This window comes from Xenia sp. Carnegie-2017, unplaced genomic scaffold (genome assembly GCF_021976095.1).
Source record: "Xenia sp. Carnegie-2017 unplaced genomic scaffold, XeniaSp_v1 HiC_scaffold_1, whole genome shotgun sequence".
Taxonomy (NCBI): domain Eukaryota; kingdom Metazoa; phylum Cnidaria; class Anthozoa; order Malacalcyonacea; family Xeniidae; genus Xenia; species Xenia sp. Carnegie-2017.
In genome coordinates this window covers 5969869-5997514 of record NW_025813402.1, presented here as the reverse complement: position 1 = coordinate 5997514, position 27646 = coordinate 5969869, and the positions used below count along the sequence as shown (strand labels likewise).

The window sequence follows — 27646 nt, the reverse complement described above, 5'->3', positions numbered from 1 at the left end:
CATGTACCATTCTAACGTGGTCATTTTGTTGGTCTTGCTTACACTTTACCATAAACCACACCATTCACATGTACCATTCTCATTCCCATTCACATGTTTCTGTGGTCATTTTATTGGTCCATCAACCATCCATTCACATGTACCATTCTAACGTGGTCATTTTATTGGTCTTGTTTACACTTTACCATAAACCACACCATTCACATGTACAATTCTTGTGGTCATTTTATTGGTCTTGTCACTTTACCATAAACCCATTCACCATTCGTTGGTCTTGTATTCCATTCTATTTTGTTGGTCTTGTTTACACTTTACCATAAATCACCATAACGTGGTCATTTTGTTGGTCCTGCTTACACTTCACATTTGGTCTTTGTTTACACTTTATCATAAACCACACCATTCACCATGTACCATTCTATTCCATTCCACCATGGTTTCCATTACCATTCTGTCCATGTGTTTTGTGCTTACATTTTTTCACATGTACCATTCTAACGTGGTCATTTTGTTGGTCTTGTTTACACTTTATCATAAACCACACCATTCACATGTACCATTCTAACGTGGTCATTTTATTGGTCTTGTTTACACTTTACTATAAATCACACCATTTACATGTACCATTCCAACGTGGCTATTTTGTTGGTCCTGATTTTGATGAAACTAGATTCCAAAAGAAGCGGATTTTTACAGCTTTTGAAAATCTGTGGCGACTTTTATTTTTTGATTGCAACGAAGCGATTCGACTATTAAACAATTTCTTCCGTGACTATGTATCCAATGTCTACTTTTCACACAAACCACAAAATTGTACCAGGGGGGAGTTACGACTTAAATTTACTATATTTATCGCGTCTTACTTTGCCTTAAGTTAGACTAAATTATTTACTGAAATGTCAGCAAAAACTCTATCTTGGAGAAAAAAGGGGGTGGAAGGTTCAAGTCCCAGTATTTCCCCCTTTGGCGCTGTATCTGAACACTTTCTCGTTGCGTGTTTTTCTATTTACCCAAACATATTATATACTATACATATTAGAGACTATATTTCATTACTCTATCCTATCCGTAGAATATGTTTCTTTTAATTAACGAACTTTATTTTTTTTTATCTTGATGCTTTTCAAACTGCATCTCATCGACGTTCACAAAGAACACCGACATTTCTAAAAAATGATCACGCCAGACTGGACAAATATCTCTCTGAATAAACCTATTTTGATCAAAAGCTTTCCGATGATGGTTGGCGTCTGGTAATGGAGAAATAATTTCAATACAGCCCGATAATTTTGCTAAGAAAATTTCAATTACAAAAAACGCATAATCTCAAATTTCATGCCACAAAGTTGCGTGAAGATCTTCGTTTTTAATCAGTTTTATAACAGCTGTGCAAATATGTTTCTGTTTTATTAACCAAATTCACTCGCAGGAACTGAGAGAAAATATTTCACAAACTATGAGCATGAGAAATTCAGTTTGCGTTTCGACAGGAAACAGATGTATTAGCCCATATTATATTATAAAAAGACGACGCTTGAAAACAATCTACGGTTCTTTATCTTGCCCTAATTACAGCTATAAACTTCATATCAAGCCAACGAGAAGTTGCAGTTTAAAGTGCAGTAGCTCGTTGATAACGCTCACTGACGTCATGCCAATTAGCCACATTGTAGATTGATTTGACGTAATCAGGTCGAAGATTTTTGTACTGAAGATAATATGCATGTTCCCAGACATCAATACCAAAGAGAGGAACCAGACCTAAATTACATAGTAGGCAAGTTAAGAGTTTGACTGCTAAACTTCAAAGATTTATCCACATGTACATAATCTCATTACATTATTCAACAAATACAACAAGATTCAAACAAAAATTTAAAAAATCAACATGATATCAAAGAACACAGGCGTAGAGAAGATCATATGTAATGATTGTTGTGTAAGTACTATATGCTAATGATTTGTGCAGGAAACAAAGGCAAGTCCCACTGGAGAGATTTTTGTCAGAATGGTCTGTCTTCTATTTTCTATACATTCCAGAGGGGGCAACTGGGATGATGTGATGATATTAATAACTATTAAAGATAAAAATTAAAAGTGTAATTTACTTTTATATTTAAGAAAGCAATTACCAGTTGTGGCTTCCAAGGGATCCTGATTGGCACAAGTTGCAAGTTTTAATCTTTGACTTGTTTTGCAATATCCCTGCACAAAAAAACACACTCAGCATAAACTTTCAGAGAAACTTATCAATAGGAATACTAGAAGATCTAGAAATAATACTTACCAACCAGCCCCATCCTGATCCTTGCACACCCACTGTAATAGCACTTAATTTTTCTTTCATTTTTTCAAATGAGCCAAACTCTCCATTGATAGCTTCCATAAGAAGTCCTGGACAAATTTAAAAATTTTAAAGCACATTTATTTGACTGTTTTCCCATGATATGAATGCATACGCAATTCAAGTAAACATGATGTCAGAACAATTTCGCACCATCCTACCTTGTGGTTCACCCCCACCATTTGGTGAAAGATTTTTCCAAAAAATAGAATGGTTAATATGACCACCACCATTAAACTTCAGAGCAGGCTGGAGAGCAACTGCTGCAGTCAAATCTCCTAATATAAATAGAGCACGAGTTCGAAGTCAACAACTACAATTATAATGTGTTTCATTTTTGAGTCTTTTATTGTTTTTAAATTTATGCATTGCATAATCCTTTAAGTGATTTAAGAAACGATTGATAAAGAATGCGTAAATTAAACAGATATAATTAGCAACCTTTCGCCTGCGCCTCTGCGTATTTTTCTTCTGCAATATTAAGATTGTTTACGTATGCTGCATGATGCTTGGAGTGATGTAACTCCATGATTTCAGCACAAATATGAGGATGCAATGCCCCATAATCATAATCAAGGGCAGGCAAAGTATGTTTGGCCTTCTTTAGAATTAACGAAGAAGTTGGAGCTGATCCATGTATGAAAGGAGAAAGTCTTGTCACTTTTCGTAACATTTTCTGCAGCTGGTAACTTGAACTTCGATAACCACTAATTACAAGTTTACATAAAGTATTGCAACCTTAAATGAAACATCATTACGTCATTTCCATACCAAAATATCAGTTCTACTTCTTGGATTCCAAGACTTGGAATGGCATCTTGCGTTGATCTTCTTCATATTTCACTGTTTTGATTTCCGTGGTACATTAAATTATGGAATTAAGCAGTGAGCAAGTAAAAAGGGTCAGTCAATCATTTTATTTTCCAATTGTAAATTTTTGGGCTTTTTGCATTGTCACTTAATTGGCAATATGGTCACGTTTGCTGATATATGTCTGCTTTGACTTTAATTAGATTTCAGATTCATGGTACTGGTGGCAATATTAATTTTTTAGATTTTTTTTCTTTAGTTTAACTAATTTTTAAATTTTTTTTTCTTCAGTTTAATGATGATGGTTATTTAATTGTACCCAATGTTTTCAACAACGAGGAGTGTCAGGCCTTAAGAGATGAATGTAGAAAAATAGTGGATGAACTTGATTTGGCTCAGCATCCCAGAACAGTATTTAAAACAGGGAAACAGAGAAAGGTATGCATTCATCTTAATTTTATTTGAATTATACAAAATCTACAATTTGGGTGTAACATAAGAGGGAGGTGTGATGGGGGGGGGGGAGGTTAATGCCCCCACAATCTAGACGTCATATTTTTAATAAGTTAGAAACTCAGTCAGATTTTTGACCTGTAAAAGATCTTAAAAGTTTATTGTATTAAGTTGCAGTGATGCTTCATGCTCCTTAATAACACTCCCCCCCCCTCCCATCTGACCTAATGAGCATGAAATTTTTAAGTATTTGCAGTGAACCATGCTTAGAGCTTTTATGTTTTTCCATAGTCTACAGATGAATATTTCATGACTAGTGCTGACAAAATCAGATTTTTCTTTGAAGAACATGCTTTTGATGATAATGGTATGAGAATTGTAATGAAACATCTTATCACAAGACACAGGATAAAAATTCCCCAGATCTCTATCTACTATGACTCAATGTAAACTTTATCAAATAGCAAGCAAAATAATCAAAACAATTTCTTTTGTAGGAAAACTTTGTGTTGAGAAACATTTATCTTTAAATAAAGTTGCACATGGTATGTAGCATGTGTGTATGACAGTGTGCAATAGTTTGACCAGCTTGCTGATCTACTCATGCTATTTAAGTGAACACAAAAATATTTGCATCATAGGAGGAAGAAGTCGAGCTAGGCTAACTAGATACTACTCAATCTGTGTAATTTTGCTTGGGTAGAATGGATAAGTTTATTACACTATAAAACACTATCTTTGAAGTCAGAAATTTTATAATACATTGTGTACATATCTAGTGATATACCTCAAACATTCACTCTTACAATACAATTCATTCGGCAAAATTATCATTTTTGTTTTTCACTGAATGAGCTCACAAATATTTTTGAGATAGGAGTAATAAAAAAGGCGAGCTTTCCCAGTGTACATAATATCATGTACCATATTTATCAGGTCAGATGTGTTTTTACTTCGCATTGTGTCTGTTACCGTATCAATCAATTTCTTAAAAGAAAAACTGTTTTTCAATTTATGACACTATGCTGCCCATTGGCAATTACATTATGACATGTTCTTTGAGATGTGCTTTATTTCATCAATGCCTAGGTAAACACAGTAGGGATAAATTCATGGGAATACCTATCTCAGTTTTATCTTATCAATGCTTAGGGGTAATAGGGGACCTCAATCTGGGGTGATCATTAAAATATGTCTCATCTCATCAAAGCTCACGTGATTGCTGTATGTGATAATCAACAGATTGACTTTACGTTACTTTATCCTCTTATCACAAGATTATGCTGAAAAATTTTTCATCTATCGTTTTTTAACCCTGGTGTTTTTTTGAAAGCCATTTTTCTTGGAGGTGATAGTTAATGTATAACATCTCTAAACGCTTATACAGATTTTTGTAAAGTCACTTCTTTCTTTTACCTTTAGCTCTCCATGCTCTTAATCCAACATTCAAAAAGATCACTTTTGATGAACGAGTAAAGGTAAAGTATAATTTATCATTGTCTACGTACGTCTTTTTCGTTGTACTTGTTTCTGAATTTCCTGCGATATCTAAGAGAGACGGTAAATGTAGTCTTTTTACTTGTCAAATCTCTGTCAAAATTGACTGTGCTGACACTGGTATGTAAAAATAAAATTGAACTCGCAGAAATCTCTTGGCGTTCATCTTTCGCTCATTATCTCAAGACTTTGATTGAGGCTAATAAAATTGAAACATTTAATGTACATTATTTTGTATTGCTCATTGTTTCTTTTGACAGTCCAGAAAAATTTAATTTTTTAGGCAACAATAAGATCACTTGGATTTAAGAAGCCTTCTATTTGCCAAAGCATGTATATTTTCAAGGTACGATTATCGTAATGGCCATAACGAGCCAATTCAATAGGCATTTCAATTATTTCATCTGTCTTTGAACATGCAAATAACTGTCTGGGATCATTTGTAATGTAGAATTGCAATTTATATCGTCATCGTTAAGAAAAATTTGTGCTCATAGATTTAAAAGCAAGTTTTTTTGTCAATTTTACAGATGTCTTTACATTTTCTAGATGTAGATCGTCCAGATTGGTTGAGTCATGAGAAAGACCGTTGATGTTGAATGTTGTCACCTTCAGATCTGAGTCAAGTGAATGTTCTCTATTCACCTCTCATATCTCTAACGAATTGCCTTTGTTGACACTGGCACATGAAATTTAGAAAAACTCAAGGAAACGTTTTCTGGTGTTGATTGTTTATTCATTATACATTGAAATGAATACTAATTGGGATATTTCTTGACTCTGAAGATGACTACCGACTAGGGTGCCGCAGCGTCAGTCAACATCAACAAAAATAATCCTTCTCAGGACTCGACAAACCTGGACGATCTACATCTACAAACATTTAACGATATTCCCGGGCTCAAACGATTTACTTTATTGATATCTTGTGAGGCATTTTACACTATAACGGAATAAATGTCCTCTGTTGCATCCAAGAGTGTTCTGTACATGTTAACTGATTTAATTGAATCAGAAAATGGTTTTTTCAAAATAAACAGTTTTGGTCACAGGTGTAGTAATTAAAACGTAACGAATAAATATTGTTTGTCACAATATCAATCACTTTCCATATGGATGCATGTACTTTTAGATTTCAAATATGTTTTCTTTTAGCAACCACGAATCGGTGGAGAAGGTATTCAACGGCTACTTGCATTTTATTTTTTCGTGCATGCGACGCAACAAACTAACATTGGTCGTATGTTTCGTCGCAGTTTCTCCCCATCAAGACGCAACATTCCTTCACACCATTCCGCAAAATCTTATTGGAATATGGATTGCTCTGGAGGACTGCACTATCGAAAATGGTTGCCTTTGCTTCTTGCCAAAGTCACACAATGGTACGTACGTGAAAGGAGTCACGACTTCAAAGAATTTCATTTTATCAAACATATTCTTAGAAAGATAAAGGGCTCCTCTTTCTTGCTATATTAAAGTTAAGCTCGATATTGATACACGCAATGAAGCTGAAACCTTATCCGGGAGGATGTTTTCCAGGGGGTCTTTCCCCGGGAGTTTTTTCCTAGGGAGTATTTCCAGGCTTCTTTTTCCTAGGATCTATTTTTCTAGGATCTATTATATATTCTCCTTGGTCATTTCCCTAGGGGTTTTCCTGGGGTTTTTTTTACCCTTTCGGGAGGGTCTTTCCTCGGGGGTTCATTTCCTCGTGTTTTATTGTACGCAGGATGTATAGAAAAGAAGATTTTTAGAAATTAACCTATTGTGGTACTTTCAACGCCCCATCACCATGGCAAGCTTATGGTTGCGTAAATTATTGTCAGCTATTTATCTATTACATGTGTTACAAACGTACAAGCTGATTTGTTTCTGTCAATTTATCAGCAAAATCTGCACAATAATGAACCAATGGGATTAACACAGTGTTCAGATATTGAAACTTTAACAATTTGCTAAGATCAAATAGCTCACCCTTTTCATACATCCCAAATGTAATAGTGCTATTCAGACAATATTATCATATTAGAAAGCTCTCTGTTCTTTTCTTTGTTTTATACTTTGAAATTTTTCTTGATGCCATTTTAACAATTTTTAATATAGACAAAGTCGTGCGACGTTTTGTCCGTGACCCTGATTCATCTGAACACGCCATGACATTTAAAGGACCAGTAATTGATTACGATTTGAGGAAGTTTGTTCCGGCTGAAGTAAAGACAGGTATAAAGTTCAATCTGACTTCTAGTTTTCAGAAGGGATTCATAAAACTTGAGCATTGTAACCTGATGAATCGACCATGTTTTCTCATTTTTCGTGACTGAACGATAATTTTCAGCAATCACAATTATTCCTCCTTTATTGTTTAGCAAATATAGAGTTGTGAAGTTTTAGATTAGCTTTTAAATAATTTTTACTTTCACTTATCTTTTCAAGTCATAAAAGCTACGAGGATATTACATTTTATCCGAACAATTAATGATAGCATAAATTTTATGCCTATTGGTTCAGTCATGAAATTCATTCTCCTAAATAATATTCTCCATTTTTAAATTTTTCAGTTTTGAATTTTGATTATACTTTTGGTACAATATGTTGTACCACGCGTTTTTTGGTACAATATATATATGTTTTGGTACAATATGTTATACCACGCGTTTTTGAAATCACCAGAAGATTCAGTTTGTCATATATACTCAATCGTACTTTTTTAAAAAATGTCGTTGATGTAGGAACTATGGTGGTAATTCATGGCAAGGTTATACACTATAGTGCCCCTAATACCTCTGACCGTTCACGTAACATCTATACCTTTCATATTGTGGAGGAAGAAAACACTAAATGGAGCGAGGAAAATTGGTAATTTTACACTTAGCTCGTTACTTAACCTTTTAGCTGCTTATAAACTTTAATAGAGTTTTAGTTTGGCGTTAACGGCAAACCGCCAAAAGTCACCTGATCATCATGACTTTGCGGCTTACGTTGCGGTTTGCTGTTCAGGTTTTAACGGCAAAAGGAGCTTCTTGCGGTATGTGATATATGGCAAGCTTTTTAGTGCTTTTAAAACAACCAAGTGTGGTTTATGGCTCAATGTTACATTTTTATGTGAGCATACAACATGAATGTGCTTTTTCATCCAAAAACGTCCAACGAAACATGAAATTTAAATCATGACATGCGAGTAGAATACAAATGCAAAACGCCAAACTAAATTCAATTTTTTTACGGCAAGCAGGTAGTTAAGGTTTGCCGTTCGCCGTAAACGTCGAACTAAAACTCTCTGATGACTCATTTTTTACAGGTTGCAGCCAACTGAAGATTTACCATTCATGCCGTTGTATGGTTGATAGTAGTTATTAGCTGAAATACTTCTCTTTGACATAAAGTGAATGGTTTGAATCCGAGAGTGTAGTTACGTGTTTTGTAGATCTCCCAGAAGGCTAGTGTAGTCCTGAGAAGAACTGTTGTAAGATGTCGGTAGTTGTTGTGATGTGATCAGGTCATTGCGTTTTCTTTTTGAGTTGGTTTACCAGCTTTTTAACTAAAGTCGTTGCTTGTAGTCGCTATACTGTACGTAATCAATGCACTTTGCTGAGTCCCAGGCAATGTTATGTTTTGTTATGTTCAGTGTATCGTATGTGTTCCTTCCAGTCTCAGCGATATATAGGCATGGCAGTCAGAGCAGTTTATTTTGTACCTTGAATCTCTGTCCTTGACGTTCGTCAGGATTTGTCGTAACGTTGTAATCGGTTTAACTGCTACCGCCGCCACACTTATGTTGTATGGTCATTTCCTATGTTTACACGATACAACAACACCGACTAAAGACAACAACTTACGTTAGAAATTTGGTGTACCAACTTAAAACAAAATCCGCTGAACGGATAACAACAATAAAAAGCACCTTACAAACGACATCTTCACAACCTCGAACAACCCGACGTTTATTCCTCACGTGACACTGAAGATGACTACAGCTAAGTTTGTCAAAACATCAGTGATAAGTCATCATCGAAAGTCCTTCTAAATACTCCATTAACCCATAAGATCTAGATCCATTAGTCCATTAACCCATACGATGTAGATTTACTAACATTTCTTTGACATGTTTCTTGGTGGTAGTGAACAAGATTTTATAACAGTCCATTTGGCTGAAAAGCATAATATAGTGCCATACATCAACTTGGGTGTTTTTAGCTGATCTTAATTCAAATTTCGTTCATATGAAAGAATCAACTATTTCTATGACATTTACATGTGTGTACATACAACATGGGTACCAGTATGTTTAGTCATGCTATGAATATTTTTCAATGATTGGTCACTATGAAAACAATGGACTTCCACAGAAATGAACAATGACAATGTTCAGAAATCCTCATTGCAGGACTAAATTTGGAGGCATGCTACTTTCTGTACGTGTATATAAATAGAAATATACTTATACTATTGTGTTTACAAATAAATTATACTGAAATAGAGCACTCAATATCAATACAGAGGAAAATTAGGATGCAAGATAATATCTCCAATAGTTTACAAAATACTGTTTTGTGGTGATTGTTTATACATGGCACATTGGGTAATGAGTGGAGACATAATACCATTACATTTTTATAAGTGGGTTTGGTTTGCAAGTTTTTTTAAAATTATTGTGAAAAAGCAGCTTGACACCACATAAGAATGTTGTTGCCTAAACCCAGTTTCTGACAAATGTGATTGCACTCAAACAAAAGTTTTTCAAACTCCAAATTGTCAGTTTCAGCTAACACTTGTTGATGATCAAAATTATGTATAGAGGGTGCATCTTTGACTTCCTCGGGTGGAATATTATTAAATTTTACTTTCCACATTTGTTTTTCTATTTTGTCAAGATTATCCATCAAATTGTCTATTTCTTGCTCACAGCTATCATTTTCCTTATTTCCTGTCTTTTTGTTCAAAACAATGTAGGAATGAAGGGCACTATACAAATAAAAAACATTAGAATTAAAACATTGTATATAAAGCAAAGAAATTAACGGTGCTTAATCAACAAACAATGTTATCCAAAAGAAACCTTCATGTTCATACAGAAAAATGACATTCACATGCATGGGCTATCCGTTTATAGATATGATTATATAAATTTCATGAAATGAAAATGTACTTACTTTAATACACCTCTTAACTTGCCAAACTTGCAGGAGGCTAGGAATGCTTTCTCATAGCCACAATCAAACCCATCTTGTACTGTTGATTGTGATCCTGCAGAGATGCCTTCTCGTACACCTATCTATTCAAACAAAGTTGATAAATTTATATAGCAATCTATCATGTGAATTTTTTACAGATGAGCTAGTAAATATTCACTGTATTTTAATGTGCATCTCAATGCTGTATATTTAATTAGATTAATTATTGTTTTGCTGTTAGATAACTCAAGCATTCCTAATAAAGTGAATGGTTGAATCCAAGAGTATCATTACAAGTTTGTAGATGTAAATCATCCAGGTTAGTAGAGTCGAAGGACTGTTTGTGGTTGATGTTCATTGATGTTTGCACAACCTTAGCGATAGTCATTCAGAGTCAAGTCAAAGGTTGTCGAAAAGATGACTGCCCCTAAGGTCATGGAAAATTAGAAAATTGAATTGACTTGCTGCCAATACGGTAATCAGTTGCGTGATAATCTTATCGCGTTAAACAGAAGATAAAACGAAGTGGCCCTACTGTATTTTTCCTTTATTGTTTAGTCTGAGCTCCTGTCCTCTATGATGTTTAAAATCCACCCGACCACCCATACATAATGTACATACAGGGTAAATAACTGACAGTGAAATAACTTTTTTAATTTCTTACTGTAAAGTGTTTGTCTCTTTGCCTCTCCGAGTCAATCCTTCCTAATAATGTATCATCAATGCCTGTTTCTTCTTCGAATGGGGAGTCTTTCTCGAGGAAAAGAATGTGGGGGGAATATTGGGTGCCCATGTCACCCTTCGATATCACTTACATTGAACGACTTCAAAAATATATTTTATGCGCATGCTCCGTAATTTCCGCTGATTGTGGCATCATGGCGGTTTTCAGGTTTCATAGAAGATCGCTCCACAATCTCACTGCATCTTCCTTTTCTATTTTATCCAACACAACATAAATTTTATAAGATAAGATATGAGGTTTTTTTAAAAATACATTGAATACACATGATTGCTGACGAGATCGACAAGCTCTCAAAACATTAGCTATAACATGCCAAACAATAATAACACACACCGAAATACGTCCTCGAATTATTCTCGTGAAAAGACGAAGAAGGCCAAGAAAAAGGCCAAAGAAAAGAATGAAAAGATAGCTAAGACAAAAAAATCTACCAAAAATGAAACTCCAAAGCCAACCAAAAACGAGTTACCGAAAATTAAAATCACTGCTTTGCAAGAGTACGAGGATATATCGCCTGTTACTGGAGAGGAAAGTGGGTCGGAAACTGAACAAGCAGGTTTTAGCATACAAAGCTCTTCAACACCTCCTCCCTCTTCTACTTCGAAGAAACATCGCAGTGACAAAAAGAAAAAGAAGAAAACTAAAGGAAATGGTAAGACAACAAAAGCAAAGAGTACGAAAGTGAAGTTGGAGAAGAAGCATGTTAAGACTAGTAAAAGGAAACGAACACCATCTCCTGTTGTAAAGGAAGACGTATCCGTCAGTGAATCTGTGCATTCTTCATACTCACCAACAGTTGACAGAAAAGTCAATAAAATTGTAAGTCCATTGAACATTGCAAATCAATCAAAACATGATTTTGAACTAAATAACCATTCAAGTCCAAGTGATACAGAGCCAGACAAAAAGAAGAGAAAACAGCTTAAAAAATCTCGTTCAAGGAGATCTGACTATCCTGTTATTCCAAGAGCTTATCAAGGAAATGAGGTAAATAGCCCAAGCCCTTATAGATCACCTGTACCAAAGTATTCTGTATCTCCAGAACCCCAACGACAGTATTTGTATAGTCGGTCAAGGTCACCCATGCGACAGAAGAGTCCATTGTCAAGTAGACCAAGACGGCGTAATCGATCTTTGTCAAGATCACCTTATAGAACTAGACCATACATGTCACCTTACAGGTCTCCTTTTAGATCACCACCACGATCCCCTTATCAGTCACCTCGCAATTACAGGTCACCATACTCTCCATACAAATCCCCAATGTACAACTGGTCTCCAGGGCAATCTCCTGAAGGCTATCATGGACGACATTCTAGAGTAAATAGACCTCAATCTCACGGGTATTCAAACTCAAGAAGTCCATCACCGCATAAATTGATTAGATCTGCTGTTAAGGCAATGAGTAGAAAATCTCACAGTAAACAATTGAGTAAATTGCAACCGCAAGCAGAATATGAATCAGATAGTAAATATGGAACTGTTAAGAAAAACTCAACTTCTCATAGGAAGCATTTGTCGTCTCATCACAACTCAACACAAGGAAGAAATAATGAAAATTCTTACACTAGAGAGAGAGATAAGTCTCCTGGTAGTAAAAATAAATCAAAAAGAGAAAAGGACAGCTCTTCTAAGAATGAAGATATTTCATACAAAGGTGTGGATGTTTCACTATCAAAAAACAAAGTTACAAATAACAGAGATAAAGGTACCTCAGTTACAGAGAGAAGTACAAGCAAAACAAAATGTGTTCCTAAAAAACACAAAGATGAGAAACATAAAGAAAAAGATTCAATTACTAAGGACAAAGATACATGTAGTAAAGATAAGGATAGTTATGATACAAACAAGGAAATAATACAGAAGGAACATAATCAACTTATGGAAAAAGTTACGTATGAATCAGATAGCTCCAACTCAATAAATAAAAAGGGCTCCGCAATAAACAGAGACAAAGAACTTGATAAAACTTCACCTCCAGGAAGTTCAACAATTAAAAATTCTCCAGCCATGAAAATTCAAGCGTTATCAAATGAGAAAGAGTTAAATACACAAGACCAAGATGAAAAATCACCTCCATCATTGCATAATGATAGACTTGATATCGATGTGCCTGCAGATGAGGCACCTTCATTACCAATAGATGAGAAAGAACCACCATTACATGTTGGTAGTGTAGCATCACCATCACAAAAAAAAATAGGAGATGCCCCACCTCCATCTTTGCCAAACTCTGACCCTCCTCCACTTCCCCCGGAAGATGATGCTCCTACTCAACCAGCTCTACCTCCATTACCTTTACCTCCTGTTCTTCCAAACTTACCAGATGAATCTCCCGATTCTGTGTTTTCTGAAGATGCAAAAGGAGCAGATGCCATGGCTTTGGATTCAAAACCTAACACACCATCAGCTGTTTCTTCACCAGGAAAGTCTGAGGATGGTTCTGATGAAGAAGGAGAATGGGGCGAAAGATGTGTTGATATGTTTGACATCATTGCCATTGTTGGTGAAGGAACATTTGGTCAGGTTTACAAGGCAAAAGAAAAGGAGACTGGTAGGTTAACTTATTGTTGATAATGCCATCTTCATTGTTTGGTTTAGGAAATTTATATTACTTTGCATCAAATAAATACTTTGCATTACCGTATATCGTATTTTCTACGTTTTACCCACTGGCTGCCATTTTATGGTTACCAAATTTTTATCGTTTGATTTTTGAAATTCATTTTGCGATATGACGTTCATATACCACTAGGTTTAAATGTTTTTACTAGGCGAAATTTTTCGATGGGGAGTATCGACACAGTTAAGTGCAGTCTTAAGATAGGCAGTTTTGTATCCATGTATGAATATGAGCCTCCCCAATATCCACGCTTTCCCCAGCTCTAAACTTAAACAAAAAGCAATTTGTTAAATAGTGGTCACACTGGGCGTATATACGTAAATGCCTTCTCAGGATGCCTATTGTCGACATAAAACTCATTTTTTGAACTGAAAATGCGAGCTTTTAGCCAAGCAGAATGAAATAGAAATTTCTGTTGCATTTCACCATTCTAGTTATTTGAAAGTTTTCTAGTTTTTGGTGCTGATAATCTTTAACCTAAAGTTTGTTGCCTCGGACTATACGCTGTGAGGGTTATCAGTACACTATTACCCCTCCCTCCCCCGTTCATTTCTGATTATAATCCTCAAATGATGAATTACTTACAGTCAAAATAGTACCTTGTATGTTGAAGATTAACTCTCTTTCTGATGGGGAATTTGTCTTTGCTAAAATAATACGTTACCTAGCTATGAAAGATTTTGGTAGGTAACCTCGCTTGTAGTTATGTTTGCTTAACTTGATGTAGGAGAAATAGTTGCCTTAAAGAAAGTTCGCTTAGATAACGAAAAGGAAGGCTTTCCCATAACAGCAGTTCGAGAAATAAAGATTCTTCGACAGTTGTCCCATAAGAATATTGTCAAATTGCAAGAGATCGTAACTGATAAGAAAAACGCTATGGATTTCAGAAAAGATAGAGGTATATAGTTTCCCCTCTTTATAGTTTATGCCTTCCGTAGTTTCATCATTTTATTTCGTATTCATTTGAAGGTGCTTTTTATCTTGTATTTGAATACCTTGATCACGACTTAATGGGGATTCTCGAATCTGGTCTCGTTTACTTCTCAGATGAACATATTCAGTCATTTATGAGACAGCTTATGGACGGTCTTAATTACTGTCACGAACGAAACTTCTTACATCGAGACATCAAGTGCTCGAATATTTTTTTAAATAACAAGTATGTTTTTAGAGCACGTTGAAGACGTGATGATTTGGGTTAATTTTTTCATCTTCGTGCTTTAGCAAGTCTGCTTTCATTTACTTTTTATTTCAGAGGAGAAATAAAACTCGGTGATTTTGGATTGGCAAGGTTGTATAATGCAGATGAAAGGTACTTCAACTAATTTTTTCAATTTTACTTAGGGAATAGCTATTTTTACATTGGTAGGTTCATGCGTTTTGTGTTGGATATTATTTCCAGTTTAGCCTGTTTATCTCTTTGTTTGTGATGGTCAACGACCTAGAATCCAATGTACGAGATATCTGATTCCGAGAAAGTTCTATATACGTAGCTACGAGTGAGGAAAGTCACCATCTTGAGAGGTGGCAAAACTGACAATACTTAAGTTAATATCTGCTTTTCTTGAGTTGATATGCAGTTGCAAGTTGACAGTGTGGATTTAATTTTTAAAATGTTTGATAATATTAGGTTTTTAAACCTTCTTTTAGCTTATTTTTCATTTTGAGTTTTTCTTTTTGCCACCTATCAAGATGGCGTCCTTGCCTCACCTTGACACGGTAGTTAGACATCTAGATGATTGGGTTCTAAATCATTGGTGATGATACGTATGGAAAATAATTTAAATGTCAATTGTATGTTTGTATTTAGCCGTCCTTACACTAATAAAGTCATCACGTTGTGGTACCGCCCTCCAGAATTATTGCTTGGTGAAGAACGCTATGGACCAGCTATTGATATATGGAGTTGCGGGTGTGTATGGCTTTGTCATCTTCAAAATGAGTTAAAATTTAGAGTAATAATCCTGTTAAGTTGCGACCATGTTTGTTCGTGCTTTGAGATTGTGGATACCCTCTTGATTTCCGTCATCTGTTTTTGCCAACACAGGTGCATTCTAGGAGAACTTTTTATGAAAAAACCGTTGTTTCAAGCTGGTGAGGAGCTTGGTCAGCTGGAACTGATCAGGTATACACATATTTCAAGAGCTTGAAAATTTCTCGTTCTTAGATATTAAGCTTTTAAAATCCTTGAGCTTTATGTAATATAAGAGACTAAGAGTTAATATGTTATTTAAATTGTTAAATGCGGCAACCGTTCGATAGGTTTGCTTTCATCCTACTAGTGAATTTTCGGGTGTTTTTTTAGCCGTATTTGTGGTAGTCCAACACCAGCGGTTTGGCCTGACGTCATTAATCTACCTCATTTTAATACAATTAAGCCAAAGAAACAATATAGACGAAGAGTTGTTGAAGAATATATATCGTAAGTATTGCTTTGAAAAGGAATATTATCTTTTGGTGAAGGGAGTTCGAATGCTCTTTGTTCGAGCTCGAGTCCGCCTGCTGCTCCTTGGTGACAGGCATTTTAAGAGGGTGGTACATCACCATACAATAGTTCTTGTCCTCAAAATGTTAGTCATTATCGGATTTAGAAAAAGTTGGCAACGATTTTTTCAATTATTCATGTGCGTTGATCTTGGGTTTATTTCTTTTTCTTATTTAGTCTACCTCCTGTAGCTCTTGATCTTCTGGATCGAATGTTGATTCTCGATCCATCGAAGAGAATAACGTCTGAGCAGTCTTTGGTCCATGATTTTTTAAAGGATGTCGATCCCACGAAGATCGCTCCACCCAGGTATGTGTCAAACAAAACAATGTATTTTCAGTTGTCTGCACCTGGTGCCTCCAAGCAGAAGGTATTCTAATGTATTTATCTTTGCCGTTCAGTAATGTTAACATGAAAAAGGCTTTTAACTTTCAAGATCACAGAATACGCCAGGGAAGAAAAGATAGGATTGCCTATATGTGTTCTTGAGAAACTCGTTCTGATCTGAAAAATTGACCAAGCTTGATTTTTGTCAAGCAAGTGCAGAGAACTTTTAGACTGCGCCGACTAATAAGATTTACGATCGCTATATTGGTGTTGAGTAAAATATAATTCCGACAATGTGCCCGATGCCATGACTAAACGCATTTTGTTTTTAGTTTTCCTTTATGGCAAGATTGTCATGAGATGTGGTGTAAAAACGAAGGCGTCATAAAGAAGGTAAAAGTCAAGAGGATATTTCTCGTTCCTCATCGAACAAACCATCCAGAAAAGACTCTTCTAAGTCTTCAAACACGGAGTTGCTTCCTGGTCAGAAATTGGGGCATGGAGCAAATGATGAAAAGCTGAGCCTGGCTACCGCCGTTGCGCCAAAAGACTCGCTTTCGAAAGTATTCACGCAAAAATTGCCCAATGAACTAGGTGGTGAAGTATCAGTTCCTCAGGGTGTTTCTCCCGGTGACATAGCCAGTACAGATCGTGATATTGATAATCGTATATCTCGCGCAATCTCAAATGAGGAATGTCGACCGTCTGAATTTGCAAGTATTGATTCTTTTTGAAATCACCGAATTAGCTATGATTGAAGTAGAATTTGTATATTACAGTTTACTGTGTAACGTGTTTATGACAGTCTGACTATATTATTATGTACAGATAAATATACACTCAAAGGAAGGAAATTTACCACACCTAAATGTTTTGTTCATAGTCAAGGAAAGGAAACATAATTTTATGTTAAAAATATTTGTAATAAATTTCTTCCAAGCTCTTGGTATGGGAAACGTTTTCAGCCTTTTCGGATAGTGAATACTAAATAGATAATATTAGTTACCTCGGCTCTAAACTAAACAATGGCGAGGCTATGCAAGGGATATATTGGTGACAGAGACGTCATTCTTTATGTAAATTTGATCATTCACAGGTTTATAAGAGCAATAGTTTCACCCGAGTTTATAAAAGCAATCGTTTCACCTTGCAGTCCTTGCAGTAGTGTTTCCACAATGCTAAGAGCTTTTAACTTCATATTTTTTTGATGTCAATTGAATGAAATGGACAAAATTGCTCTTACAAGATGCGAACCGCGCTTTTTTGCCGATGTAGCATGGCACACTGCATCGCCCAGTGGTCATTGATGCATTTGCTACTTACAAATCAAGTTAATTGAGGATTTTACGCTGAATTGTTTATAAACTAGAGAGTTTTTCTTCAGTCATGTTCATTGCTTATATTGATAGTTACATCAAGTAGAGTTAAAATACTTGTTTGTGACGTCATCATACACAAAACAAATACTTGCTTGACGTTGACCTCAAACAACAACGTCTTAGTTTGAGCGAATGCCGATATACAGTGGCTCATATATCTCTTAACTCTACATTTGGTAAAAAAAATTGTAAGTATGTCAAAAACCAAAGAAAAACAAACTGGATTACATAAAGTCATTATGGTGGGAAGCGGTGGTGTTGGCAAATCTGCTCTTACATTGCAGTTTATGTACGAAGAAGTAAGTTTAGTATTGATTGGGCTCCACCCTTTAATTGCGTAAAATAATCTTAAAACGACTCTATTTTCTCAACTTTCTTCGATTAAAACTATATGTGCTCATATATTTATACCATCAAAATACATGGCTTTATTTTGCTTCGTCTTCTCGGGTTTTAATGTGTTTTTGAAAATTCGCCCGATCTAATGCATTTTAATATGTTCAGGTATTTGTACTATTTGCTTGTATTACGCTCAAAAAACGCTTTAACTTTGATATCGATTTATTGTCTAGTTCGTTGAAGACTACGAACCGACAAAAGCTGATAGTTATCGGAAAAAAGTGATGTTGGAAGGCGAAGAATGTCAAATTGACATCCTTGATACAGCGGGCCAAGAAGATTATGCTGCAATTCGCGACAACTATTTTCGCAGTGGAGAAGGATTTTTGTGTGTATTTTCCATTACTGAGACTGAATCGTTTCAAGCCACGGGCGACTTTCGTGAACAAATTCTTCGAGTTAAAGGCGATGAGAACATTCCATTTTTGTTAGTTGGTAACAAAGCTGATCTGGAAGATAAACGTCAAGTTACTCAAGATGTTGCAAGGAGCAAAGCTGAAGAGTGGAAAGTACCTTACGTTGAAACCAGTGCAAAGACTAAGGAAAACGTTGATAAAGTGTTCTATGACCTCATGCTAGAAATTCGCTCAAGGAAAATAGAAGATGGAAGCAAGACGACCAGTAGACCAAAGAGTAAAAAGAAGAGGAAATGTTTAATTCTGTAGATGAGAAAATATTGGTCAGATATTTCACTTACTTGAAATAATCCCTATACTTCATGCTGCAATGTTGCCCATAAAATTACAAAACAACATGATAATGATATACTGAGTAATGTAATTGCATCTGTGCCTACATAAAAGAAATTAAAGTAACTCTCACACAGCCATGCTTAAATTTTTTAATTATGATTTTCTTTAGTTTATTTTAGATGTAATGTCTAAAACAAACTTTATTTCCCTTTTGCATTATAGCATTGGTTATTTAAATTGATTGTCCATAGAAAATATATTGCATTGTCCAGTTAATTATTCTGTTATAAATTTGAAAATTGAATTGTTTTTCAATGTGTTAAAATAGCAAAGCTCAATCTGTGTCATCACCAATGACAGATCTTATATTGTGAAAAATTTATGAATATATATTGTTGTATAAGACAAACAGTATATCATCTCCATTTTTGATATTCTATTGGTTGTTTAAAATATGTATCTTGCTTCAAATGTTCAACAGTCTAAGTGTGATTTTCATCTTCTGCACATGTATGTTACTAGAAGGAGTATTTCAGCATTAAAAAGAGTTGGGTTCTGTGGTTTCCAAGCTCCTCCATAAACAAATTGATGTATAATGTTAACCTGTTTAAGTATACAGCAACTAGCGGTATGGGTTGACTTATAAGTCCACTGTATCAAAGTTGAAAAGCCTTTCATGAGTTAACCAGTATGTGTGCTTAAATGTAGGCACTGAATAAAATGCTAGTGGTGATTGGTCAACAGAAGTAAATGTATTGGTTAAACAAGAACACACAACTGTGCACAACTTTTTAAATAGCAATATCATGAACTAGTCTAGGAACTTGTACAAGAAGTTCATCCTTTGATAATGAATAGAAACTGTCTTTCCACATCTCTTTCAACCGATTTAAAAGTTTTCCAAACTTTGGTCCTGGCTTAATCATGTATGGTTTCAAATCATTCCCACTCACTGGAAATTGGGGTATTTTCCACTTTGCTATCTCCTTAACCAAATCAAACTTGCCTTCATAGTAAAGCAGCTCAATTACATGATGGCGAATTGGTTCAGAGCTTTTTAATGGACATGATACAAGAATATCTTGGTAGACTTTAAGTGGAAATTCCAAATTGTGAGAAAGTTGTCTATGAGTTATAATAAACTTGCCAAGTTGTTTCTCTGAATTAGACAGTTTAAGTGCTTTCGTAAGAAATTCTACACTTTCCACATTGTCAACCAATGAAACCAATAATGTAACTGCATTAGGGGTATAGTTTTTCATGTTGCGCCATACTCTATCAAATTCATCAAATTTTGCGGATGATACATCAGGAAGACCTAAATATTAAAAAACAAGAATATTAGTAGATGAATATACCAAATTTATCTCAGTTGTAATCTACTTTTCAGGCAAAGCACAATAAACTCAATGATTTGACAGAGATATGGCAAAGAAAAAATTCATGGACCAGTCAAATTAATACTGTATACAAATGTTGTTTGTTTGTTTGTTTGTATTTGACAAGCACTGAAAAAACAAAAATCTTAATGTAAATGTTTTGTGGACTTAGGTTTCAAGGAGCTTAATTCATACCACTACCTATATATTTGGCAACTCCAAGATTATAAATATGCTTCATTATAGAAGGTGCAAAGTTTCCAATCATTATTTTCGACAATTCCATCCAAATTCTCTCAGCTGCAATTTTTTCCAAGCCGCTAGCTGTTTCTTTAATAACATCAAGTATTTCAACAACATGCTTATTTTCATCTGCTGCTATACGACCATAAAAACGGAAATAGCGCAATATCCTAAGATAGTCTTCTTTAATCCTTAGTCTTGCATCCCCAACAAATCTTACTTGACATCTTTCCAGGTCATCTCTCCCATCAAAGTAATCATATAATGTACAATCAGTATCCATGCTCATAGCATTAATGGTAAGGTCCCTTCTCTCCGCATCTAATTTCCAGTCATTTGTAAAAACAACCTTTGCCCAGCGACCATCCTGTTCAGTGTCGTACCTAAGTGTGGTAACTTCAAAATCTGAATGATTTATGTGAGCAGTCAATGTTCCATGCTCAAGGCCTGTCTCAATGTATTTTATTCCATTTTCATTAAAGACAGCTTTCATTTGATCAGGTGTAGCATTGGTACTTAAGTCAACATCTTTGCAAGGTATGTTGAGAAGCAAGTCTCGTACAACTCCACCAACAAGACGGATATCATAGCCACTGTCTTGGAAAGCCTTTGTCAGTTTCAGCAACTCTGGTGATAGAACATCTTTCAGGTATGATGAGTGCACTTTTTTTCTTGAATAATTTTCATCTGATGACATGTTCACCACGACTTGTTTTATAGTTCTAGCGCCGATATGCCTTGGGATACACAAGTGACTACACCAAAAAGAATATTAATGTCATATCTGCTATTAGACAGTTTAAAGAAAACAACGAGCAACAGCCAACAAACAGCCTAAATTTTAACACACAAGATAACTAGACTTAAATTTAATTAATACTCCTTCTTTACTCTTAAGTGTCATTTTAAACAGCAGTCTGGTGTTCTTAGATAAGAGTTTTCCTTACTTGCGAAAGCTCCTTGCAAACCCTAACATCAAATTGTACAATTGAAAAAGTTCTCGCAGGTGTATAAATATAACATTGAACAAAAACATACAGTAGCTTTCGTTTTGACGTTTTCTTAGCTGTTTTCTCAAATTAGCTCCCATCCCCCCGTTTAACAAAAAGCAGTAAAATATATTTCTAGTTTGCTACCTTAAGTTGCCAGGAATATTTTTATTGCCTCCATCTATATCACATAGACCAACCAGACAACTTATAATATGCGGGATCAAATAAATACTTTCGTAATTCAAAATTGTGAGTGAGAGATTTTAAATAGTGATATTGCCATCATGTTGTTTGCGGAGGATGTCGCTCTGCCGGGGGGTTGTAGCAAGGCTCTAAGAACTAGCAAGCATCAAAGTTATTTAAAATGGCGAGCGTTGTTCAGTTCAGTGCTCCGATAATCCGACGAAATCGTCCTGGAACAAGGGCAGAGGTACATTTTAAAGTTTCTACCATGTCAAAGCTAAATGGTTATGCGTTGCTAAGTTCTTATACAAAATTGAATGTTCATAAGAGGTTATTAGAACTGAAAATATGAAGACTCGCGACTCCGTCACTCCGACGACTTGAGTAGACTTTACATCAACAAATACAATTAGCTCTGAAAATTTCTTGATTAATTAATTTTTCCTTTGTCAGTCAATCCATTGGCTTACTGAGATCGTTATTTGTGGCGCGAGTCTGGAATTCATCCCAAGTTATTCAAATAGAACAGTAGCATCTATGCAGACTAATGACTATACTATGCCAGACTGCCAGTTTTGTTTTATCATTTCTGTTACATCTTTTAAAGGCTTCGTCAAAACAATAACCCCTTTTTAATTGATGTTTGTCTTATATTTCTTCAAACCGAATGGTTTAAAATTCAATTGTAGTTAGAATAAAAGAAAGCTTTTGCGTAGATAAAACTTTATAGAAGTAGAAATAATGGTAGAAATAGGCATAGTAAAAATGGGAAAATGAGGAGTAGGTCTTTTGACTTTTTTTTGTTGCCAATGACAATACCTTATTTGCAAGCATGTCTACTGAAGCCCATATACAACAGCATCTCACAAACACTGCTTTCTTCCTTTGCTCCTAAAACAAAATTGTATCTTGAAAACTTCACCCAAATCACCACATTCTGTATTCTCTTTGTGGAATTCCCTTTACAATTTCTACTTTTTTACAATGTTGATTGCAATGCTTTTCTCTTTCTTCATTCCCACAACTTTTTTCATTCTTTCTTTTTTTTCAGATTTAATGAAGCATTCATTCTACCATTAACATTTTATGCAATTTAGCTTGCTGTTTTGTTTTCTTGACATGTGTACATGAAATCATTTGTAAAATCATTTTTGTCTTCTCCCTTTTTTGACTGTCTTGAAATGGAATTTTGATTTATATAGTCATGTAAGTCTGTTTGAATGCATTATAAACCAATTGATGCAGCAATATGTATCAAATTTTTTTTGATAACCTTTACGGCTATCTAAATGCAATCCACAGCTGAATTTTTGCAAGTTTGTCCGCGGTCTTGTACTTATATCAGTTAATGCATAATATACACGAAATACATACCCTATTTTGCACCGATTCTGCCACTTCATGGACCATTTACATTTATAATTCTTCATCTAGTACCATCACTGCTGTCGTCACTCACCTTAACAGCCATCATGAAAATCAGTACACCTAGCTACTATGAATCATCATGACTTTTATTTTGCTTTGTTATACCCTTCACACCAATAGTCTGCTTTTTTCTTCTATCTCACTTCTTAAACATAGCCCACACATTCACCTTCATCTTGATCAGATCGGTCAAACAGCTCATTAGTCTTCCCATAATTTTTACTAAGGATCAGCACTTTCCTGTTTGTAATGTATTAAGGCAAAAGTAGTAGTTTTAAATTGACGATCAAATTTTTCATGAAAACACTCTCTGAAGATACAAATGGTGTCATAACATCTTCTCCATTAAAATGTTTGAAATTGGGGTTATCTATATTAGTGATACCATTATGAATTTCTTTGGAGGTTTGTGCACTTTGTTGAAACTGTGAAATTTCCTACTTTAGGCTATGTATGACTGGCCTGATGAACCTTTTGAAGAAATGGATAGTACATTAGCTGTACAACAGGTATGTATACGTAGTAGCTACGTTCATACCACATATTTTGCGTAATTTTTCATATATTTTTGTAATACATTTATGATGCACGTGATAAATGGCAAATTTCTATTATACGTACTTCGTCATTTTCTAGTACATTCAGCAACTAATTAAATCAGATTTTGAGAACATATCGTTGATACTTGAGCCACCAGAAGGTCAGGATAAGGGTGTATGGAAGTATGAACATTTACGGTAATTTTATTCAACTGTCATTATTATCTATCGTTACCATACTTAACACATGGATAGTTAGGCAAGCATGAGCAACTTGGCACAGGTGGCTCTTATTGCTTGGAGTCCAGTCCCCTCAGAAACACTTACATCCTGGACCTGACCGCACATACTTGCACCTCATGATATCGATGGGAAAAATTCTCAGAATGCTCAGCTTACAAACGAATGCGTTGAATAATAATCAGTTCACTTAGCCACTCGGTCCCAGGCCGTTACCTGCTCCTCTTATCAACTTTCGTTACTGTATAACTTCATTAAAAATTTCAACAAACTGAATAATGAATAATCTAAAAAAAGAAAATTCCAAATTTATAGTATAATGTGATATAATAAGTGACGGATTTTGCTTTGGTCAAAATTATAGTTGCTCAATTTTTTAATTTAAAATACCTTGCTAACAACACTGTTGGTTTTTGCAATTGCTAAAGAAAAGACTTTTTCCAATCGAGTTGCCTCGAACATTTTTGGAAAAGTAAATATATCAAGAAATGCACAGCAGTAATTTATATTGAGCCCCCCTACATCCTCACCTGATATAATATTTTGTAGTTTGTCTTTTCAATGTAAAATATCAACTTTTTCTAACCCTATTATAATGTGTAGCAATAAAGGAACCATACTTAAAATTTTAACAGTAAATTTTTGCTCGGCTTCTAATCGTACAATTGAACTTCTAATTATTACGGTTACCGTGCATGCAGCCTTTTAAAATCCCATGTGCGAAACTTTTTCAAATAAGACAAAGCAGATAATCCTTTAAAATAAATTAGGTGTTTCTTTATTCGCCTTGTATAACCGTTATTTATTTTACGTGAAACCATGATAGTGAGGTGACTTAGCGCAGGCCCCAGGGACTGTTAATAATTTCCTAGCTTTGAGTACATTTAATCACTAAGTTGCCTCACTACCGCGATTTTACTTATAATAAGGCGCTTTTTAGTTAACTGATGCTTCTCTCTCACTCTGTCAAAATTTTTATCACAGACAGTTTTGCCTTCAACTGAATGACTTGACAGTGAAATTGCAACGTGAGTGTTTACCTGATGTTTGCACCCAAATGACAGCCACTGAACAATGGATCTTTCTTTGTGCTGCCTACAAAACTCCAAAAGAGGTGTCGTTATTAAAATCATGTAATTGTTTCTTCGCTTTGTGCGTCTTTCATTCAATTGCGCATCTTTTGAATGGCTCCAGTTTTCAGTTAATCGTTTGTGGAATTTGCATATTTTATTTTTAGTGTCCCGCCCTTGACTACACTCGGCACACGTTGGATGGAGCGGCTTCATTGCTGAACAGCAATAAATATTTTCCCAGTAGGTACGTATTGACAATGTTTTCAAAATCTTTTTTTTTCATCTACAGTGTAAAATGTTTAAAATGTATTATTGCATCAAAATCAAATCATTTTGTCACTGATAAATGCCGACATTGTTGTGTTAAAAAATGTTCGGTGAACATTTTCCATGATCCAGTCCCCCATATTACTGATGTCAGTAATATTACGAATGAGTTGGATCACTTGGATGCTTGCAATACAAAGCCTTTTTTATAATAATAAATTTGTTTGAGCACTTTTAAACCGCAATCTAACCACTAGAAAACCTTTAAATCATTCGTTTATCTTCCATCTTGACAATTGACATCCATTCAATTTAGAGTAACCATAAAAGAATCATCAATATCAAAGCTGGGGTCCGTATGTCGCAGAATCTATAGAATATTTTCTCATGCTTACTATCACCACCGACGATTTATGATGAATTTGAGGTTAGTACCTTTCCTGTTCTACTTCAGTGATGATTTCCAAATTCGTTTGCATTTGTTCATTATATCCATGCACTGCTCATTATATCCATGCACTGCTCATTATATTCATGCACTGCTCATTATATCCATGCACTGCTCATTATATCCATGCACTGCTCATTATATCCATGCACTGTTCATTATATCCATGCACTGCTCATTATATCCATGCACTGCTCATTATATCCATGCACTGCTCATTATATCCATGCACTGTTCATTATATCCATGCACTACTCATTATATCCATGCACTGTTCATTATATCCATGCACTGCTCATTATATCCCTGCACTACTCATTATATCCCTGCGCTGTTCATTATATCCATGCACGAAACATTGTTGTATGCACAAGAGAATTCCTTGGTAATTCAAATCCGTGCTGAGACAGTACTTCATTATTAAAAAAGTTAATACTTTAATAAACTTTGTGTTAGTTGTATTTTACCTGCTATCGTAAACATATGATTGTTTATCTTCAGCGTAAAGTTTTGTACAGTAAAGTAATCCTGTATTAATGGTTGCAACCATCCCCTTGAGTAAGAGAACAATGGAATGCTCGCCATGTTGGATGAAATTTGCATTGTAAATAAGGAATGTCCTTTGTTAAAATCATCTAACATGGCGGCTATTACGTAGCTTGCAACCGAAGAATTGCTTATTCAGTATACTTTTATCTTATATACTGAAGAAACAATTTAATCTTTTTTAAATTTATTTCCAGGCAAGCACAAACTTATGTCGTCGCTTTACTGCGTTTGTTTTAAAGTACGAACTAATGGCGCAAGAGAGTCTTATTGTGCCTACAGATCAAAACCGAACAGAGATAAGTAGCACCTTACAGACTGGAGTGTAACCTTTTCGGGAAAAATGCATCAACAAATATTTTACTATAAATTAGATTTATTGGGGCAGAATTATCATGCAGAATTAACTTTAATGAAAGTGTTCGTCAAAATATGTCGATAATAGACTTGTCAAATAAACTTTCTTAAAATACCTAAATATTTATTGGCATATAATGGCTAACATATAAACGAACTAATATCAACAACATGGCGGGTGTGGCTAATTTGGAAAAAATTTTCCAACAATGACGAACACAGGGAATTTTTATTCCTGTTTTACGTAGCTGCATTTTTCATCTCGTTCCACGGGGTAAAAAAATGAATGAAAATAATATTCTATCTAAATGAATAATTCTGCTGAAAGATTTTTGTAGCATAGGATTTAAAGTTCAGGTTTATCTTGTAACTACTGACTTTGAATAATCTTGAAGAGTTTGGAAAGCAGCGTATCTCTGTTAGTAACTCTGCTACTTTCGAGGCAACTCTTTTGGGACGCTACTGCTCAAACTTATAAATTCCAGATGTAATTGTTACGCACGCAAAAGCTACTTAAGCAGGCGAGGTAACCTTTATATAGCAAGTTCTTCACTCTGTCGTCCAAATGATCGTAATAAAGTTAGCTAATCTTAAAGCTCTCGTCGAGCTCTTTCCAATGAGCTAAAAGTCATCGCCTTAACTCGGAGATAGAATCTGCGCATGTGCAATGGGATTTCCGTGCATATGCAGTACTATCTCCTAAAGTATTGAAGATACGGCGATGATCTGTAGATGTTTGTGGATATAGATCGTCCAGGTTAGTAGAGTCATTAGAAAGACTGTTGTTGTTCATGTTGATTGACGTTTTGAAAACCTTAGCGGTAGTCATTTTTAGAGTCCAAAAATATATATATGTATATATTATTTTTTTTGACTCTGAAGATGACTACCACTAAGGTTGTCGAATCGTCAGTCAACATCAACAACAACAGTCCTTCTCAGGACTCTACTAACCTGGGCGAAAAACATGATGTAACGATACTCCCGGGTTCAAACCATTTACTTTGTAACCTATATATCTTTGTTTTT

The 27646-nt window shown here is 35.1% G+C and overlaps 7 protein-coding genes across 8 annotated transcripts; 4 read left to right on the top strand and 3 right to left on the bottom strand.

The window, feature by feature from the left end:
* Nucleotides 1-1388: 1388 nt before the first annotated feature.
* On the bottom strand, nucleotides 1389-3053 carry LOC124441588 (superoxide dismutase [Mn], mitochondrial-like). The gene is made up of 5 exons (XM_046992066.1): nucleotides 2786-3053; nucleotides 2506-2622; nucleotides 2288-2394; nucleotides 2133-2205; nucleotides 1389-1761 (listed from the first exon to the last, which is right to left on the bottom strand). Exons 1-5 carry the CDS (start codon nucleotides 3015-3017, stop codon nucleotides 1613-1615), a joined length of 678 nt encoding a protein of 225 aa, XP_046848022.1. The 5' UTR covers nucleotides 3018-3053; the 3' UTR covers nucleotides 1389-1612.
* A 69-nt stretch (nucleotides 3054-3122) lies between these two features.
* LOC124440423 (phytanoyl-CoA dioxygenase domain-containing protein 1-like) lies at nucleotides 3123-10942 on the top strand. 2 transcript variants are annotated; one of them, XM_046990921.1, is made up of 11 exons: nucleotides 3123-3246; nucleotides 3446-3592; nucleotides 3899-3974; nucleotides 4105-4152; nucleotides 5030-5085; nucleotides 5388-5450; nucleotides 6260-6281; nucleotides 6361-6486; nucleotides 7205-7321; nucleotides 7831-7957; nucleotides 10514-10942. In XM_046990921.1, coding segments are annotated over exons 1-11 (813 nt in total). In that variant the 5' UTR covers nucleotides 3123-3216; the 3' UTR covers nucleotides 10515-10942. The 2 variants fall into 2 exon arrangements, with proteins under 2 accessions (XP_046846877.1, XP_046846807.1); XM_046990851.1 differs by lacking the exon at nucleotides 10514-10942 and adding an exon at nucleotides 8400-9579.
* LOC124440681 (protein YAE1 homolog) lies at nucleotides 9506-11099 on the bottom strand. Its single transcript, XM_046991135.1, has 3 exons — nucleotides 10937-11099; nucleotides 10252-10373; nucleotides 9506-10063 (listed from the first exon to the last, which is right to left on the bottom strand). The coding sequence occupies exons 1-3, from the start codon at nucleotides 11063-11065 to the stop codon at nucleotides 9748-9750; spliced, it is 567 nt and encodes a 188-aa protein (XP_046847091.1). The 5' UTR covers nucleotides 11066-11099; the 3' UTR covers nucleotides 9506-9747.
* On the top strand, nucleotides 11065-17408 carry LOC124440336 (cyclin-dependent kinase 12-like). Its single transcript, XM_046990747.1, is given in 10 exon segments — nucleotides 11065-13571; nucleotides 14368-14538; nucleotides 14610-14799; nucleotides 14896-14952; nucleotides 15451-15552; nucleotides 15688-15765; nucleotides 15946-16062; nucleotides 16303-16434; nucleotides 16785-16819; nucleotides 16822-17408. Coding segments are annotated over 10 exon segments (3492 nt in total). The 5' UTR covers nucleotides 11065-11326; the 3' UTR covers nucleotides 17187-17408.
* A 492-nt stretch (nucleotides 17409-17900) lies between these two features.
* On the top strand, nucleotides 17901-19393 carry LOC124440590 (ras-related protein Ral-a-like). Its single transcript, XM_046991025.1, has 2 exons — nucleotides 17901-18130; nucleotides 18404-19393. The coding sequence occupies exons 1-2, from the start codon at nucleotides 18026-18028 to the stop codon at nucleotides 18893-18895; spliced, it is 597 nt and encodes a 198-aa protein (XP_046846981.1). The 5' UTR covers nucleotides 17901-18025; the 3' UTR covers nucleotides 18896-19393.
* Nucleotides 19394-19655: 262 nt separating this feature from the next.
* On the bottom strand, nucleotides 19656-21634 carry LOC124459426 (CCA tRNA nucleotidyltransferase 1, mitochondrial-like). The gene is made up of 3 exons (XM_047008886.1): nucleotides 21492-21634; nucleotides 20503-21299; nucleotides 19656-20240 (listed from the first exon to the last, which is right to left on the bottom strand). Exons 1-3 carry the CDS (start codon nucleotides 21632-21634, stop codon nucleotides 19714-19716), a joined length of 1467 nt encoding a protein of 488 aa, XP_046864842.1. The 3' UTR covers nucleotides 19656-19713.
* Nucleotides 21635-21903: 269 nt separating this feature from the next.
* Nucleotides 21904-27030, top strand: LOC124436821 (MOB-like protein phocein). The gene is given in 8 exon segments (XM_046986797.1): nucleotides 21904-21966; nucleotides 23594-23656; nucleotides 23784-23884; nucleotides 24911-25040; nucleotides 25164-25243; nucleotides 25583-25671; nucleotides 25674-25693; nucleotides 26458-27030. Coding segments are annotated over 7 exon segments (612 nt in total). The 5' UTR covers nucleotides 21904-21966; nucleotides 23594-23596; the 3' UTR covers nucleotides 26590-27030.
* The last annotated feature ends 616 nt before the right edge of the window (nucleotides 27031-27646 follow it).